General features: G+C 46.2%; 1 protein-coding gene across 20 annotated transcripts in view; it reads right to left on the reverse strand.

Annotated features, from left to right (window-relative positions):
- Positions 1–17,316, reverse strand: part of TINAGL1 (tubulointerstitial nephritis antigen like 1) — a 161,630-nt gene that overhangs the window by 61,505 nt on the left and 82,809 nt on the right. For all 20 annotated transcript variants that reach the window (XM_069622538.1, XM_069622529.1, XM_069622537.1 and 17 more), the window contains exon 4: positions 875–967. In XM_069622538.1, coding sequence (XP_069478639.1) covers positions 875–967 — 93 coding nt within the window. The remainder of the gene's footprint in view (positions 1–874; positions 968–17,316) is intronic.

A 17,316-nucleotide genomic window follows, 5' to 3' on the forward strand; every position in this document is an offset into this window, starting at 1 on the left:
TATAACAAAAGGTGATTCCTGGGTAAGGCGCCTTGACACATTTAGTTGGTATGCTGGATAAAATAGACCAGGATTTGTGGGGTTAATATAACGGAGCACAGACCACTGATATGGGTTAGGGGGCAAAGACTTCAATTAAATGACAATTAAGTGTTGGAGCCTGTATTTACAGGTGCAATTCACATGTTTATAATCACGTGAAAGACTTCAATGGCCAGGGCAGGCATACCAGTGAAGTGGGCATGTAGTAAGAAGGCCCGAATGCAGGAGGAAGCACCGCTGGTGGGGCGGGGGACAGGTTGTTAGAAAAGGAGAAAGGAGAGCAGAGAGGACTAGAGGGAGAATACAGTGAGATTCAGTCGTCAAGAGAAGGGTGGGGAAGGGCCTGGATAGATTTAAAGATAAGGACAGGAGTGTGAGTGATTTTGCGTGGAGTCATCCAGCTTGGTGACAATAGGCTGCTGACGGTAGGCTGGTGATGGTAGGCAGGTGACGATAGCCTGGTGATGGTAGGCTTGTGACGGTAGGTTGGTCACGGTAGGCAGGTGACGATAGCCTGGTGACGGTAGGCTGATGAGGGTAGACGGGGCTTGGAGAGGATCTGGGGGCATAGAGCAAAGGAAGGACCTTTTTTGAGAGCAGTGAAAGAGTAGAGAGGAAGACTGGTGGGTAGTTAATTCTATTGAAAACTAGAGTAGACATCAGTGATTGAGCTGAGAGGTCCATGAGGTTAATAACTTCACTGTAGTCTTAGAGGTGAAGGACGACATGTTTCTCACAATATCCCCCAGAGGTGTGATGAACGTAAGAGAGAACAAGATGATGATGGGGGCAAGTGAACATTCTACAGGAAGTGAAAGGAGCCAGCAATTACCCATAATTCCCTCTGTTGACAGCGTCAATCGTCTCTTCATTGATAAGGCAGACATGTTGATCGCAGCCCCAAAGTCCATTAACACTGCAGGTGCTGGAGAGAAAAACAACATGGTTATATGGCCTGTGTCCACAGAGCTGGTCGGCCTTTGCAATCTTGGAGGAGACCGGAAGCAGAGGCTGCGTGCCACACCTGAGCCCAACTCTGCACTGTCTTTGAATTCCCTAAAGCAGGTCAATTGTGGAGGGCTATTTCAGGATTGCATTGTTTTGTGTTGGCAAGGCTCAGTGTACTGGGTAGGTTTCACATTCGCTGTATCACGCACAGCTGCATAAAAAAATAACATTTTGCAATTGGTGCTGTTTGGATGTCGCCAGGGTCGGACTGCGACAAGAAATAGGCCCGGACACCCACGAAAAAGTGGCCCAGCACTGGCCTCAAAAAACGTGGCCCACCCCTCGTCGCACGACCCTTGACCTCTGATGACATCACCGGAAGTGATGTAATTTGACCTCACCCGAAAGTGACATCCTGAGAAGCGATGAAACACGACCTTTCACCCCTTGATAAAACAGGAAGTGGCATCAAATAGCATTGTTCCTAAGTAGACTACGAAAAATATGGTTGTGATTTCACTAATGTGATATACATTACATACAAGAATGGATCACCATACGTATCATTCATATCTGTGTGTATAGATCCATATTGTCAAATTACTGTGACTCCAAGCAGACGTCCAAGGCCACATGACAATATTGTATTGTATAGCGCTTACCCGTAAGCTCTTTTTTATAGGACAAATATGCATACAATATCACCCAACCTGTGTTGGTACTCATTTATCGACCTCAGAAGAATGAAAGGCTGTGATGGTCTTGCTGGGATTCGATCTTGCAATCTGCAGATCAAACACACATCGCAGCAGCGAGCGTTCAACCCACTGAGCTATCTTATCACTATAGTCAAATGAGCAATTATTCTGTAGTGTATACCATTAAACTGGTAACTGAGATTTAACAGCAGACCAGTTAAGTTCATCTGCAGGCCTGGTGCAAAGTTGGCCGCATGCTGCAGCAGCATGTGAAGGAGGCATGCATCATCATTTTTATGATACACACATTATGCATACATGTCACTCATCAAAGCAAGGTAACATGTGTTAACTTGCTTTGATGAATTATGCTGTTGCGGGTGCTTTTTGTTGGTTTCAAAAAATATATATATTTTTTTCAAACTTTTGTTTTTCTCAAACCGGCCCATGCATGGGCAGAAACCGGCCCCAGGGAATCAGGGAATACACATGATTTCGGCCCCGCCACAGGGCGAGTGGCAGATGGGCCAATCCGACCCTGGATGTCGCTATGAAAACCATTCTTTTTGGGTGAATTTGAAAAAAGACTATTCTATTATTTTGAAACATTCCTTTTACCACCATGTATTGTATAGATGGCGGGGTTACCCCTCCCCCACTACACCCTTTTACTGGTCTACTTCCCATGTAACCTTAAGCAAAACCTTGCAATTCTCTATCTTCAGCGCAATGACCGGCCTACTCCAAACCGTGTCTTCCCCATTTCACGGGTCAAAACGTGCAGAGAAAACAATGCGTGCCATGTTAGTCCAATTTTAAAAGCCAACTTAATCCAAGTTTTTATCCTTTTTATTGAACATATTATACTGAGATGGAAAGATTCACAAACTCTCGAAGTACTATAGACCTTTTCATCAGAAGGTGGTCCCACGATAAATCAAGCCGTGGGAAAGAAAATGCAGAGCTGGAATATCTTCTACACACAAAAAAATAACCTTTCACTTTACACCAGTGGCCTTCTTCAAACTTTTTTGCCCCCCCCCCCCAACCCCCAGAGCAAAACGAGGCCAGGCCGGGCCCCCCTCCAGAAATTCAAAATGGACAGTAAGTCTAAATGGCTATGAACTATTGCGTGCCGTCACTGCACCCTACTCCGAGTATAGTCCCTGGGCTCCCCCCATCCTGCTCCCACCACTAATCCATGGCTCTCCCACCCTGCTCCCACCCATGTCCCTGTGCTCTCTCCAACCTGCTCCCCCCACAGTCCCTGGGCTCGCCCCACCCCCGCAACCTCCACTCTTCTTATTCGACGTTATGATAGTTGGGCTTTTTGTTCTGTGAAAGGGCACAGTATTGCGACATTTAGGTACGTACAGTCTCGGACAGACCTATAGGGCATTGCCGAACCAAAAAAAACAAAACGCTAGTGTGGGCCAGTATTTTGGATCAAAGAGGGCCAGGTTCATGAGTTACTTGACATTCAGCTAGTAGTTTTGACCAGTGTTAATGAATAAATATTCTTTAAAATACACAATTTGCATCACATTTAATTAAAAACCTTCCTCTTGTGTACTACTGAAATAGTCTGTCACAAATGGAATGAATTGCCATTTGCAACTGTGGGCACATTTTCACTGGTGCCCGAGACACTTTTATGCCCCAGTCCGACCCTGGGTACGTTTCCCTTTTTCATTCCTCCCTTAAAAAGAAAGAGTTTGAAGACCTCTGTTTAACACTCTTTAGGCTGTGGGAACAAGTGTGCAGGGAATTAGGTCCATGGACTGGCCATTTTTCTTCCGGTCAATACATGTGGGATAGGAAGAAAGCCTACATCCGCACCCATTGGGAAGCAGTGTTCAACTCCAAAGCTGGAGATTCCATTCTAAGCGGGGCCATGTAATTCGCCCGATCTTTTGAATGTATAGGGCGCCCATACATTGAAGTACAAGAAATGTACACCGTGGGTACACGTCTGAAACAGACATTGATGGCATGGTAGCGAAATTCCAAAATTAAAGTTTCAAAGACCCGCGGTTTAAAACCCCCCACAAACAAGCGTTGGTTCACACCTGCCCTTGCAGACTCTAAAACTGGTGGTGTGTCCAGCAGGAGTAAGGTTCCAGTGCTTCAGGAAGACCATGTACTTCCATACGCAATGGCTGCCTGCACCCTACAGGCGGCCACTCCCAATTAATTACCTGCAGCGATTGCAACGCCCAAACCAGCCTAAGAATGGGGCACCGCACCAGTGCATTAAAACTAAACCATTGTGCCAGTGTCTGCAGCCTGCGTGCGCTGCTGCCAGCGGGCATGACTTATGCCTGCTGACCTGCACGTGATGCCACCGATACAGAGAAGCCCTAAAAGAGTACCTGGCGCAATGCCCACGTGTGCCAGTGGGCCTCGTGCTCAACAGTGCAGTACTGACTTGCTTACAGAATGGCACAAACGCCGTCACCACTGTCTTGAAACGTGTCGAAGGCCAAAACATAACAAATAGTTCTTTTTTTTTTACCGAGGAAGGTGTTTATATTTGAAAAAGTCAAACTTTTAGAGGACGAATTATTGTCCCCCACCAAGGAGTCAGCGTAGTGTATAGGGGACCTGTGGGGTTGCAACAACCCCCCACTTAGGCTGTGCAGAGTAAATGACCTCAGGAATTAGAAATGCTCGCTCTTTCCACATTTGACCAGAGAGGCAAACTGAACAAGAAGATAAGGTGACTTTCTTGAGACTTTCAGTTTCAAATCTGACAACTTGCCAAGTAGAACACCTTGGTACTGCTCCCCGATTTCCTGAGTTTCAGGGCCTAGTGCCCCTAGTCAGTGCTTTATAGTGAAATCGGCTTCTTCTCGGCTCTGCTGTTTTAAACAATGTTGCTGGCCAGTGCCCCAGGTTCGGAGACTTCTGGGAAATGTAGTCTGTTGTGCAGTGTCAGTCACTTGGAGGACACAAGGTAATGGGAAACGAGAGCAGCAACAAAGAGGAGCAGGTGCCATTGGTGGCACTGGTTAGTCTTACGCACAGGCCAGGACCTAGATACCTCCGTTCTCGCTCATTGTGAGTGAGTCTCACACTTTGGGAGACAATCTCACTTTATATGGGCCAAAGGAGATCTTTTTTGGCAAACATATACCAAACTTTGGCACAGCCAAACCCGCAATCAGAAGCACACGCATTTTAGAACCATACGGGCATCATTCTTTCAGTGCAATATTGGATAAAAGATAGCGCTTGCAATATGCTTCGGTGCACTAAGGAGCGACCACCCACGATCGCAGATGGGTTCGGACATCATTCCCTCAGAGGGAAGGAGGCCTTGTCTGCCTGTACATGTGTCAGTGGGCATGTGTGTTGTCCCAGAGTGTTTTTTCTTTGGCATGGAGGGCAGTGCATGTGCTTTCAAACACTTTGTAACACATCTTGCCAACCTCTGTCCACTGGTCATACCTCTGGCACCTGACACATTCTCTCACATCCATAACCCTGTCCTTTACCTCTGAGCATCAACTGCCCAGCAATTCCACTTAAGCAGGCCTGGAAGATGCTTCGTGGTGCCCCCTGGCATGACACGACCACGCATGGAATCTCACCCTGTAAAAAACACACCACTGCACAATTCCTAATATGTAGATACTCCCCTGCAACAGAGTACAGATTACCTAACCCCCCCCACACCTCCATTTTAGCACCTGAAGGGTTGCTCTCCGCCATCTAATTCACTCACTCCCACCCCCATTGCCATGCAGGATCGAAAGTGCCGAGAAGCCATACAACTGGCAAAAGCGGGGCTACATAAGACACAGTACAGTAGCTGTGACACAATCATGCTCTGTCTGAAAGAAGTACATGGTGCAGGTGGGAGAAAGACGCCTATGCATTATTCCCAAACATGAGCCACAACCAGAGGTGTTTCAATGATAAAGGCCAAGCAGAGCAAAGTAGATAGCATTTGCCCTCCACCTCAGATGTCAGCTCAGCAGGTAAAGTGCCTAGCAACATAGCCAGTAACCATGAAATGCGAGGAATCTCGGGTGCAACTCTATACACAATGGCATTGTTTACTAAAACACTCTGCACCCACCCCTGCAAGGTAACGCACAAGATACAAACTGAAATCCGCAGTAGGCATCATAGATAACTTTGGCTTGCAAAGGAGTTGGCACGTCGGAAATAGGCCCTTTATTAGATAAAAGGAAGAGACTTTTTGAATCAAGGTGATTAGAGGGATTTATCCACTCTCTAGGGTGGAGCGCTGCACTAACCATCAATCTGGATTCCGGGCATCCAGAGGCACGGAAACTGCTCTCCTGAACACCCATGAAGACAAGCTCACAAATCTTGACTCCAACTCGCCTGCTGTTCTCATTCTCCTCGATCTCTCCTCCGCCTTTGACACGGTCAAACATTCTATCCTCGTAAAAAGTCTCTGTGATACCCTTGGCATCACGGGCCAGGCACTGGAATGGCTGCCCTCTTTCCTCAACAATCACCCTTCCCAGCTGCAACTAGGCCCTTTTTTCTCCACCACCGCACTCTCGACCTGCGGCGTCCCCGTGGCTCCATCTTATCGCTCAGGGTCTTCAATATTTATCTCACCCCTCTTGCCCACTTGATCTCCTCTTTCTCTTCTTATCTCGTGTTATGCTGATGACACACAACTTTCCTTCAAACGTCCCTCTACTACATCCCGACTCCCTGACCACCATCCAGGCATGGTGTGCAGCTATCTTTCCCTTAATGCCAGTAGGATGGAGATCATTCTCATTGGAACACCTGTGTCCTGTTTTCCTGATACCCTCTGGGCACCCTCCTTAGGCCCTGTACTTCACTATCTTGTGAGGCAATAAACATTGGGGTCATCTTCGACTCCACCCTCTCCTTCACCCCTCACATCAAGGAACTTGCCATGAAGGCCCACTTCCAGCTTCACCTCCTCAGAGGCATTCTCCCTTTCCTTACCTTCCCCCAGGAGCTCACCATCTCCAGAGCGCTGGTCCTCCTTATGCTGGACTACTGCAACAGCCTCTTCCTCAATCTTCCCCTCTCCTCCCTTTGCCCCCTTCAGCTAATTCAGAATAGGGCTGCAAGACTTATCCTTGGCCTCATACCCAGGGACCACATCTCTCCAGCTCTAAAAACTCTCAGCTGACTCTCTGTGGCTGCAAGGATCAAAGTTAAGACCCACTGCATCATCCTCAAGACTTTCTGTGACCACGCTATCTCCAAATTTGCCTCCCTAATTACTCCCCTGCAAGAGCCCTCTGCTCCTCTAATTCCAACTCTTTGAGTGTCAAACGGAGAGTGGGGGGCATGTGTCTCTCCTCTGCTGGTGCCTCCTTTTGGAACAGCCTCCCTGGTCCTCTCAGACTTGAGCCGGACCTCCTTAAGTTCCAGAAACCTATTAAAACTCTGCACTTCTCTACCTCTTTCCCTCTTTCCCATCCTTGCTAACTACCCCAATGCCACTGAGACTGGTGACCTGGTCCTCATGCATCTCACAGGTTACCAGGCCCTCTACCCAGTCGATACCAGCACCAGCCTCCCAACTGCATTGCTCCCTGCGGGCCCCTGCTTGGCGGCTGTGCTCCTCACCCGGGCTTTCGTCTGCCCTAGTACTTAGCCTGGGGTCTCCTCCTGGCTCTCCTTGGCACTTCCCTCCCGGGCACCCAGCAGCACTTGCCCAATTCCACCTTCCCCGACCCATCCCTATCTCTTGCACTTCTCTTCATTGCACGTCCGAATGCCACAAGTCCTAGTAGGAACACGAATGTATACTTGCTGTTTTGCCATTGTTATGAATTCCTCTTGTTCCCTCCCCATTTAGCCTTGTGGGGCCCTGAAAGACAATTCTTTTGTATGGAGCGCCTAAAAAATGCTCAATAAATGAATAAATACATACAAGTAAGGTCCAAGGCAAGGCTTGGTGGTCGTGGTGCCTATTTTCCTTGCACGGCACCTAGTCACTAGTTCAAATATTTAACTCTTTCATGGGTAGACAATGTTAAGCTGGTCCTCCTGGTGGCTCACACAGGATTGTACTGTCGGTGTGACAGTATTCATTATGGAAACCCACCCCCGCAAAAAACGAATGTGAAAATCCTGAGGCCAAATACACTGAATTTAAAAAATCGAATGAATACAGGATTGTTGCACTTTTGTTTAAACAAATGGATGGGTGGGATAAGGATATATACAAAGGTAGTTTATTTTTGGGCGATGGGGGTCCTTAAAACTTGAACGATTTAACCAACCAAGCAAGTCTTTCTGACCGTATTTATTCACAAATCCTACTGCACTATTGGTGTTTCCAAGCTCCCCTGCAGAGTACAATAGGCGTATCGGATCTATGCGATTTTAACAAATGAAAAAATAAAGAATGACATTTTAAAGAAACACAACAACGAAAAAATATTGTTTTATTGGGGGGTGTCCCCCACCAAAGTCCCCTGTTTCCCCTTGTTTAAATCCCAACCGCCTGCTCAGCAGATTTAACCCCTTACCCCACATATATTTTCTTTTAAAATTCTGTATTTTTTTTATTGTTTTTTCTATCGTTAAAATGTAATTCTTTATTTTCTATTCATTAAAATCACTGGATACGGGGCATCTCCCTTGCAGAATGTCCTCTGTCTTTTCTCATCATTCCCAGTGTAACAGTTTATTGAGAAGCCCCCCTCAACATGGGGAGTCCCTTCACTCCTCACTCAAGTAGTTATTCAACAAACTGTTTAACAGATTATTTTTTTTCAGCCCTATCTCAGACACATATCATGCCCCTAGGAACCCTCACCCCTGAGCTATCAATGAGCCTAGAACCAGGCCGGTGTACGGGAAATATATTGGTATTTATTTAAATTAAAAGTAATAGAAAATAACATGAAAGTGTCAAAACAGCACTTTATCCTTGGCACAACACAATCATCTTCTCTCAGCATAAATAAATCACAAAAGTGAGTTATAAAAACACAATCACAAATGTACAGTGTTTTTTTAATGTACTTCATGAAATAATTACACTGATCAATAATTTGATTTAGACGAAACCTTTGGTTTAAAACAAACACAGGGTGCTTCACTGCTTTGTTTTTCAGACCCCCTTGCTTTGGTCTATTTTGGAAGACAGACAGAAAAATGTGAATGCTTTGGGGAATTTTGTATTTCAGACCCCCTTATTGACAGGCCTGTGTTGGGGAAGCTGGATACAAAGGTTGGACTGATTTAAGAACAAAGACACCCCTCTTCCTTATAGAAGTTGGGGTCAGCTGGACAACAAGGATTACCCAATTAAATTATAAGCTATAGTTTTCAGCGCACATGAATGTTAACAAAATTCACCCTGTAATGTTCTGCCAAATGGGGAATTAATTAAGTTAATATTTTTGGTTACATAGGCTAAGGATCTACACAGTGTTGTGCCCCCCACCCACTATAAAGGGAAAAGATTCAAGGCAAGCAGATTCCCCCCAACTTTTGTTTTTCCAGGGCTTAGCCTCTGTTTAATGTTCAGGAAAGCCAGTTGCATATCAGGACACTCTGGAAAGATAGGACAGGGTTCTGGTCACTTCACTCTCAAAAATGGCCTCCCACTCTCCACCACAGGACCCAGTCAACTTTGAGGCCTTCCTAGAAATAGACAGCTTCACCCAGATGCACTCTCAGCAATCTCCTCTGGTGTCCCCTTACAGAGCTGTCAGATGGTAAGTTTCAGCAGCCTTCCTGATGGTCTGTCTCTTCTCTCTGTCTTCCTGTCTTTCTCCTTTTTTTGATTGATGTGTTCCCTCCCTGTCCACGTGCAGGCCCCCTTATATAGCAGCAATTACATCAACAATTTTTCAATCTTGGGGACGTACCCTGCAATAATCCCTGCCACTAGGATTGGACAGTTAACCGCTCTCTCCTCCCAACCCTGCCTCCAAGTCAGGATTGGTTTAGGGGTCTGGAGCACCATATGGCAATTCCCATTTGTAATCACCCATTTGTTCTACTTTCAACTTTTTTGGCAAAAACTAGTTATACATCACAACTTCATAATTTTACTAGCAAATGCCATACTAAACATATTTTCTGTTTTAGCTGATCATGGAGAATTAGATAAACTGACCACAAAATCTGTATGCTGTTGCATGGTTATGTGGCACATTTCTGCCATTTCCATAAATAAAGTACAACAGGTCTGAATATGTAAGTTATTAAGCATATCCCTAATTTCATTTTCCACCCGCTCACCTACTCTCACATTTGGAACAATTTCAGATCAGCATGAAACCTAGTCTATCTGGCCATTACAGTTCCCAGAGTCACATGTAGATGCATTTTATATCCCCAAAATCGCTTGGAAATTACATTAATAAAATTGTACAAAAAATGAAATTAATCCACATTATGGTTGCTGAGAAAAAGACCTAAATGATAATATTCCTTTGAAATTAATTGTGAATGTTCATGTGGGACAAATGGCCATTCTCCTGCCTTCCAGCCATTTGTTTTCACTGGGTCAGCCTGTGCCCAGAGGTTTTTTTATGAGTCTCTCTGAAGTCAGTAGTTTTCTCTTTGAAGTTGCAACCCCCATTTTCACACATAATAGCCATTCTCCAGCCAATGGTGTTTTTTGTTGGTGATGTCCCTGATTTCAGACCCAGCAGGTCTGGAGAACACTGAATTTCGACACTTTTGGCAGCACATTTTTATTGCGGGTGATCATTAGATGGGAGATGTGACATCCAGGCTGGAAGCGGGAGTTTTCCTTTGTGGAGTTTTACCCACAGCCAGCAAAAGGGTCTGACACTTTCCATGAAGACCAAGTGGATCTTCAAATGTCACTGGAGTTTTGTTGATGAAACATAATGTACATTGCTTTTGTCAACCCACACATCATGTTTTGTTTTCCTGACTTTGTTCTGTGAGCAGTGATATTTATTTTCACTTTTACCTTTTTTGTAAAGACGTTTTTATTTGCACACATATGTGCAGGCAGTTTTTGTTTTCAATGTTTAAACATCCTGTTTTCCATGTGACAGGGATCTATGATTCCTGCTTCTTTTGTAAATTAAAATGCTGCTTGTCCATCGGTAATGACAGGTAGTCCCTTTCCTCATGGCTCTTCAAACTTTCCTTGACAAACAAAAACAAAAGCCAGGCCATTTTTGTTTCAGTGTTTAACATCTTGCTATTAATGTGAAAGGGACTTCTGTTTGGGGGCTTTAAATGCACACCACACCAGAGTGTTTTGCTGCTCCAGTTGTTTTGCACTGCAACTCCCACCCTCTCTAGCCTGCACAGTCAATGGTTAGTGGTCATGGGACTTGTGGTCCAAAACATGAAGAGAGCACAGGTTGTAGACCCCTGCTCTGATCACTCTTTACCTTACAGGCTCTGAGGCGCGGTTGTGGGTTCAGCTTTCTTTGGGGTCCCCCCTCACATATTAGTGTGTATGTGTACCTTAATTCTTTACTTATAAAAATAAGGAGTATGGCCATACCTTTCTTTCTCTATATGCCACACCTTATTCCTTTGGCCATATGCTGCTTTATGTTTATGATCAGCTGCCACCCCATCCGTAGACTGATTGTGTATAGGCAATAGGGATGACAGCACATTGGACATTTTACACACACCTTTGTTATTTGCAAGACCACCTCACACTGGCCAAGCATGCTTTTGGGCTTTGCAATATTCCTGAATAATATATATTTGTTCTATGATCAGTATATTTCTGGTACTTATAAGGCCAATAGGGATCTGTATAGTATTGAACCATCCTCCTAATGTCAATGGGCTCCTCAAGGAAGCTATCACCAGAATGTGTTGTAGTGTCCCATGAGCACATTTCATCTCTCTTGCAGACTGTAGCAATCACGCCTCAGTCATGGCGTGCACATGGCTGGTAACGGCCTGCCAGCCTGAGCCTAGGCTGGCCAGAGCAAAGCGAGGACCTCTGTCAGGGCTGCGGGCCGCTACGGCCATCTATGCCCCCCCCCGACTGGGTCATTTATTTATTTTATTTATTTTTATTTCAATTTGTATAATGTGCCACACGCCCTTGGGCCTCAGAGCGTATGACAGCTGTTCACACCAAAGGGATTGTCCAGGGTACAAATAGCGTTCTGTTTCTTTTCCTTACAAGATGGGCCACGCGTATTACAGAGAAAAAAAAAGATGGTCACTGCCATAGAGGAAATGGGACTTAGTCCATTTTCCATTTCCATGGCAGTGGCTGCAGGTGGGAGGCACGCCGCAACTGCAGCACAAAGGTCCTGCAGGTAAGAAGGGAGGGCATTGGGGGCTGGGGAAGGGGAAGGTGTGAATTTGGGTGTGTGGAGAGGACGTGGGGACCTGGGGAGACAACAGCGAGAGGCTCCCAGTTGCCTCCCCACAATCAAGATGGCGCCACCCGGGAAAGGACTTGGGTGACTGATAACAGCGGACAGTACACAACACAGTGTATTCTCACCCGCTGTTGCAGCCACCGATTGGCTGAGCGCCCTTCCCCCTGTGTGTATGACATTTCCCTCTACATCTGCGTGTGTGTCTTTGGACTGTGCACAGCAAAAGAGTACATGTATCCACCAAATTGATGTCAGTGGTTTAGCTACCAACCTCGCGTAGCTAGAAGCCAGCACAGGTGTACACACCAAGTCCACTTTTCACTGGCAGAGAAATCTCCAGAGTAGTTTTGTTTAGCAAAATCCATCTTCATTGTGTGCTTTCGCAATAACAATGTGAACGTGTCGGCGCCTCCACAATCTCCCGCCCTTCGCGACTGCTTACTCTGCACTGGCTCTCTCATGCAGAGTAGGAGGGCTGTCTGCCGAGTTTCTGCCCACAGGAAACAGACCTGTTAGAAGCAGGCTGTGCGAAGCTGCTGGACTTTGCCTTTGCTCCCTCTGTTCACTTTATGGAAAAGCATAACACACATCATGAAGTTGCAAAGTTCAGGCCCAAGACCAACTGGTTCCTCTCACTTTGTCAGCCTCTACTGCTGCCGCCAATTTATTCAAGGCGCTGTTCTCTGTTTTTTGTTTATTTTTACACATAAATACAGATGCATATCAACGTGTTTTCTGTATAAAAAAAACAGGAGAAATGTTCTCTCTGCTTGGTTCCCTATGGTGACAGGTGTTTCATGTAGACAAGTTGGCCGAATAGCAGCCTGGAAAGTGTGAGCGATTGTATTATTTGGTTCTGCTTACATAGCTACTCGGATGTGTGTCCGTCAGTGGCAATTACAGAAGAAGCAGCTTGTATTAATGTAAAGAGCGAGGAGGGTTCCATGTCCAAGCACCCAACACCATTTGTGTGTTGTCCCTTATTCCTTTGTCATCCACACACTATCACCCCGACTCTCCTTCGCAGAGATGCAGCTCAACACAGTGAATTTCATTGTGTGACTTGAAAACAACCAACCTAATATAATTTTACACTCATAAGCATATCCTTACTCCCCCCTCCAAGAGAGCCCCACACAGGTCCCAACGGGGTCTCATAGACTCTCAGATAGCGGTCACGCAGCCCCAAAGCCCCTCTAATTGTCACCAAACAGCCACAGTCCACAGATGTGCGCATGCTCTCCCTGCAGTTTGTTGGAAACACCTCAATGGAAAAGGGTATTTGGACACCATTTGAATGAAGTAAAACATGGCTCTCTTCTGCAGAGCCCACAGCGGCAGTCAGCTGCATTGGGATAGCTGGGTGTTATCCCACAGGCATCATTAGTATCTGCAGCCTCGTGAAATTGACCAAATAAATCATGGTCATCTGCAACACCTCACTCATCGAATCCGAATAACCTGAACACAAGCAGCACTCAGCCCAACCCAACCATGCACGTGAGACCGTATTCTTAATGATATGACATGATAAGTGTTTTATAACGCGCCTGTACACAAGTGTTCATGTGTAGCCTGTACAGTCTCCTCTGCTATTATAATGGCCACTACTGTGCAGTGTTCTACTTGACTGTATAATGCAACGTTGGTCCAGAATGCCTCAGTGCTTCAAGGTCAGATCAAAAGCAGTAAAGCACTATACAGATACTGCATAACATAAAAGATCACACATAACACAACATAACATCGGGTCTAAGTCTTTCCTGTGTCGTTTTTATGGCCTGGGTCTTTAGGGCGCCTGCCTGGCCATGTTGCTGTATCTTTCATCGATGGGGCTCTTGCCCCGTACCAATTCCATAATTTCAAGAGGGTACCACTCTTCACCCCTATCCCCATTACTCTGCCATCTTGTTTTCTGATGCCCCCTCCCCTACATGCCCTGGCTGACTCCTGCCCGCCTACCTCATTCACTGTTGGTATCAGCTCCCCCTGTCCCTCTTTCCAGGGGTATCTGACTCCTGTTTCCTTCCTCCCAGTCACCTCCGCCCTTTCCCCACTGCCTCCTGACCCGGGCATATGGACATAGCTACAAGGCTGCTCTGCCCTTTCAAGTTAGGTAGAGACCCACGCAGCAAAGACAGCCAGGTTAAATGGCAGCCTGAGATATACAGGCAACGAACATAGGATAATATAGCATAAACTTTACAGGCTGTTAACCTGGGACTAGAGCCAGGTGAGCCTGGCGGGGCACGGGCCGGGGGATCCCCATCTAGGGGTCTGGTCTGACTACCATCTCAGGTCAGTGCCTGCCCAAAGCAGTGGCTGGCCACTAGCCCCACCGTGTACCCGGCCACTGCTCAGCTTTAAAACAAAAAATAGACGCGCTCCTGGTGTGCAGACAGCACTTACAGGAGCTCGTCTGTCTGTCTTCTGGTCCCAGCTGTCTGACTGCTGGTCCCTCCCCCGCCACTTATTGATTGGCTCAGGAGCAGGACAGGAAGCCAGGCGGCAGGGACGTTAAGTCAGGCAGACATGCTCTTATAAGAGCTGTCGGCACACCTGGAGCGCTTCTGGGTGAGTGGCTGGGGCAGGACTGGAAAACTTCCTGGTGGTGCGGTGAAGCAGCGGCGAATTCCAAAAGGTAAGTGACCACCTCTTCTTGCCCCAACCCCTTTTTTGCTTCCCCAGAACCGTATTTCCCCTTTCATAGAGGCCCCGGCCCCATTTAGCCCCTTAACCGTTTTACCTACCCCCTTTTAGCCCCTTTTGTTGCCCCTTTCACTGCCCCCCAGGCCGTTTTTGCCACTTTTCTTGACACCCCCTAGACCCAGGATTTGATTTGTGAGTTTGATCTTTTGGAGTGTGCATTCCTGATAGGACCGGAGAGACTGCATCTGGGCACAGATGTTAAAAGGACAGGAGCTGCACGATAGAGTCGAGAGCCATTCATAAAAGAGAAAGGGTTGTATACTCTTCCTAAACTGATCTATTTCAGGATGATCAGCTGCTAGCAGGTTCCAGGCTCGCAGTCCTGAGATGGAAAAGCATCTGTCCCCTCGATGAGCATATCTGGATGGAGTATCACCAACACATTATGACTCATGGACCGAAGGGGATGCTTTGGTTGATAAACAGAGATTTTGGATGAAAGTTAGCGAGGAGCCAGGTTGTGAAGACATGTAAAGGTCAAACGTAGGTTTTTTATAAAGAACCCTCAGCTGTACCGGAAGCCAATGAAGGTTCCTACGAAACTGAGAAATAGATGAACCCCGAGGGAGAAAAAAAGGAAGCCCAACGGCCATATTCTGGGCGCCTTGACGGCGGCGTATTTGGTTGGTTGAGATACCGATAAGAGGGGCAATATACTAGTCTAACTTAGAGTTCACTAAAGTCCCAACTACTGCTGGGGGAACTTTTTCAGAGATAAGAGGCAAGAGATGCTTCAAAAGTTTAAGAGGTTAATGCATGGATTTAACAGTCTTGCTGACCTGTAATTTGCAGTTTAAATTTGCCTGCCAGATACAACCAAGGTTTTTTTTACTTCGGTGGAAAAGACAGTCACCCACAACCAAACCCCAAACAACCACGCACACAGGGATGCACAGTGCACTCACCATTCAGCCACAGCCAGATCCAAAACAACCACGCACACAGGGATGCACACACTGCACTCATGTTTCACCCATTCCCACGCCCAAAACAACTGTGCACACAGGGATGTGCAGACTGCACTTTGATTCAACCGCCTTTCACACCCACAACAACCATTCCTACAGGGATACATAGTGATAATCCATCACCCACTCCTCCTCACGCATACACACAAACACACACACCAACACCCATGCATAAAGGAATGCACACTCTACACTGCACTCAACCTTCAGTCCCTCCCACATACAAACAATAACCATGCACATAGTGTTACACCGTGCACTCTTCCTTCACCTACACTAAAGAGTACTGGCCAGGGAATTCAAGGCTGCATATGTGCTTGTAGTTGTTTGTATTCAAATATGATAATTTCCATTTTGGAAGGATTTAATTGGAGCTTATTCTCCAGCATCCAATGTTTTATATTGCCTGCACCCAACTCCGTCTATTGCTTCCACAGGCTGTTTTAGCAGAACATAAATGTGGGTGTTGTCGATGTATGAGTGGTAGCCAGCTTATACTGAGAGATAATTCTCAGCATGGGGAGAATGTAAATGTTAAACAGCAGTGGGGAGAGGTAGGACCATCAGGGCGCACCATACTTGACCGATAAGAGTCAGAACAGTGTAGGCCCATTTTAACTCGTTGCATACGGTTCGATAAAAATGAAATGAATCATTTCAGGGAGTCCTTAAAGACAGGTACCACCTTGGTCAATCTCGAAATAAGAATATCATAATCGACAGTATTGAAGGCCTCCGACAAGTCAAGCAAGACTACGATTCTGATATCACCCTTGTCGGCAGCCCTCAAAGTGTCATCCAAGATGGCGTCCAGTGGAGTTTCAGTACTGCGCCCATGTCAAAATCCTGACTGATAGGCGTCAAGAATGCTATGACCCTCCGTGAAGTTTTGAAGTTATGTTGTAACCATTATTTCCAGGATCTTTGAAGGCCACAGAAGGCCTGCAATGGATAGATAATTAGATAGCACCTTAGGATCCAGCGTTGGCTTTTTTAATAGGGGAGTGAGGTAGGATCCTTTGAGGTTGGAGTGGCCCCGACCTTGCGCTAAAGAAGCTTGTATAAAGATGGTGTTGAACTCACTCAAGGCAGCACATGTTGTCTATCAAGATATGCTGGGATTGAATCGCAATTAAGGTTGGCAGGTTTTACTTTTGAAATAAGTTTCGTACCTTGCTTGGGGCAACCAGGAGTAAATACAAAGAGGGGAGTTGTCGTTTTGTCAGCAGTTGTCACTTCTATATCTCGAGACGCACAATGACTGGCTGAGGATCAACATTCAGCCAGATAGAGTTGAGTTTTCCCAGAAAGAAGACATTAAATTCATTGACCAGGCTAAACGGGAGTTGGGGGTGGGAGGGGGTTGAGTCAAGGTTGGGTTCTTTATAGATGTAAAAAGCAGATTTGACCTATTGTTCACGAGATCTACCTGATTTTGAAGGCACAGTGATTTGGCTGATGCAATGCCTGTTTTTTATAAACATTGAAGGCTGTCTTTGCAGCCTGGCGATCAATAGGACAACTACTCTTTGGCCAATTCTTCTCCTTCTTTCGATAGACTCTCTTAAGAGTTTTCAACGATTCATTATACCATTGATTGCACCTGTTTCTAGGTCTCTTTAT

The sequence above is a fragment of the Ambystoma mexicanum genome, chromosome 11, assembly GCF_040938575.1.
Source record: "Ambystoma mexicanum isolate Mex_15411 chromosome 11, UKY_AmexF1_1, whole genome shotgun sequence".
Classification (NCBI taxonomy): domain Eukaryota; kingdom Metazoa; phylum Chordata; class Amphibia; order Caudata; family Ambystomatidae; genus Ambystoma; species Ambystoma mexicanum.